We start from the raw sequence: 2,133 nt of genomic DNA, 5'->3' as shown, positions 1-2,133 counted from the left end.
TTAGTTTAAAGTCCATATATAATTTGTTTGAACTGCAAGTGCCAGGCTTAAAATTTAAGAAATTCGGTAAGAGTGTCTTAAATTTATATACAGTAAGAGCTTTGTAAGAGTAAGTAAGTAAGAGTAAGAGTAAGTAAGGAACATTAAGGGACACTGCTGTTAACTATGTAGTATTGCTGGTATCCAAAATTAATATTTTATGAAATGAAAATAATCTTTTAAATGGACACTATTCTAAACCGGATAAAATTACTGTTCCATATTACTGATCCAGCCAAAGAAAATTTGAATTGTCTGTCCCTATTTGCACTTATATTTGTTTATATTGTATTCACTTATATTAATAAATTAATTGATAAGTTTGTGTATTTACCTATGCTATCTCCTACTGGTTATCGACCTTATTCTATTGTAACCTTATAAAAACTACAGTCTATTAATTTACATTTGGTTGTTGCTACCATAGTAGCAGCTACTTTTCAATTGGGCGGAACTGGAGTCTACTAGTAAACAATAATTTTTATGTTTGAATAAAATAAATATGAAATTAAATAGTGCGAAATAAATAGTACTGAACTAAACTGTTCCCTTAAAATTGTTTGAAAGTTTTTTTTTTGTGACATTAAAATGTATTGAATCAATATATATAATTATTATTAAATATTAAATAATATTTTTAAATGTCTAATATGAACGTAATTTGTTACGTATAACCTTTTCTTTAACAATTGTAACTAATAATTAAATTAAATCTTAATTAAATGAAACTTAATACAATATATATAACTTGTCTATACCTTAAAAGCAATGAAAAAAGTTTTTAAAAACTCTACGATAATGTAACGAATTTATTATATTAATGCTACTAATGTTGATAAAATTTTATATTAAAAAATTTTTAATTTATTTCCTTGCAATAGACCTTTTTAGGAGCGATGGGTATGGTCGGTGGTAGCAACTTTATATTTCCACGTTTTTATCGTCATACATTCGCAATTGCGGTAGACACATTCGAAGATGCAACAATAATAAGAATATTTACAACAATAGGCAATTGGCATTTCGCCAAAGATTATCCAGATAAAGTAGCAATACTTGCCAGAGTAAGTTCATATATTAAAAATCGTTGATATTGTATGTATGTATATATGCACGTATACTATTTTGATACTTTTTTATTCGGAAAATAACTCACATTTAAATGTATTTATTAAAACAAAATGAAGTTGACAAATTAATACAGTTTGCTTAATAACTCAATTTGTATGCACTTTATATCATTTTTATTATTTCTTTTTTATTTTATTTATCATGCATTTGTGCTTTTGTCCATTTTTTCTAGGGATTGGCAGAAGCGATGACCAACGTTTATCGAGAGGCTATTAGAGTTTTCCTGCCAACTCCAGCAAAATCTCATTATACATTTTCACTACGTGACATCACTCGTGTCTTCCAGGGTATTGTCAAAGTGCCAGCGAAACGTTTGCCTGATGTTGAGAAGTTAGGACGATTGTGGGTTCATGAAACTTATCGTGTATTTTATGACCGGTAAGTTTATATTGGCTTTTTTACTTAATTTTATAGGCTTTGTAATTGTGCATTCACTTTTACAACTTCAACATTTAAAACAACTGAATTATTGTGTATAAAATTGTATTAACTGAAAGAAAGTATTAACTTTTTTGTGGAGTTTATTAAATATTTTAATACTGCTTCATAACAAATTATTAAAAATAAATTTAAAATGCACGGTGACGTTTTCATAAGATTTTTTACATTTTAAGATACATAATTATCCATTAAAATAATCAAAAGTGTGATCAGTTGAACTATGCAATTTTAATATAATAATAAATTGTAAACGTTATTAATGAATTTTATTTATTTAATGTATTAGTTTTATATAGAAAACTACAAAAAATTGATTCTGAAATACACATTTTTAGTCACCTTTTCAAGTAAATCTGTATTTATATTACTAATGAATGAATGAGTAAACAAATTATTTAACATAGATAGGGTTGGGTTGGAGTAAGTTGTGGGTTGGAGGTGGTTTGGAGTAGCGGCCTTGTTTCCAAAAAGCCGAGTTGAGCTCAAATAATGGCCCATTGTAGTAACACTGGAATGGCATTG

General features: G+C 27.2%; 1 protein-coding gene across 1 annotated transcript; it reads left to right on the top strand.

Annotated features, from left to right (window-relative positions):
* Positions 1-920: 920 nt before the first annotated feature.
* On the top strand, positions 921-1,548 carry LOC119665415 (dynein heavy chain 3, axonemal-like; the record flags this gene model as incomplete). Its single annotated transcript, XM_038074645.1, has 2 exons — positions 921-1,103; positions 1,343-1,548. Coding segments are annotated over 2 exons (389 nt in total), but the record flags the coding sequence as incomplete, so codon positions are not given.
* Positions 1,549-2,133: the final 585 nt, after the last annotated feature.

Source organism: Teleopsis dalmanni, unplaced genomic scaffold, assembly GCF_002237135.1.
Source record: "Teleopsis dalmanni isolate 2A unplaced genomic scaffold, ASM223713v2 unscaffolded_contig_5100, whole genome shotgun sequence".
NCBI classification, from domain to species: domain Eukaryota; kingdom Metazoa; phylum Arthropoda; class Insecta; order Diptera; family Diopsidae; genus Teleopsis; species Teleopsis dalmanni.
This window is presented reverse-complemented; position numbering and strand designations above follow the sequence as displayed.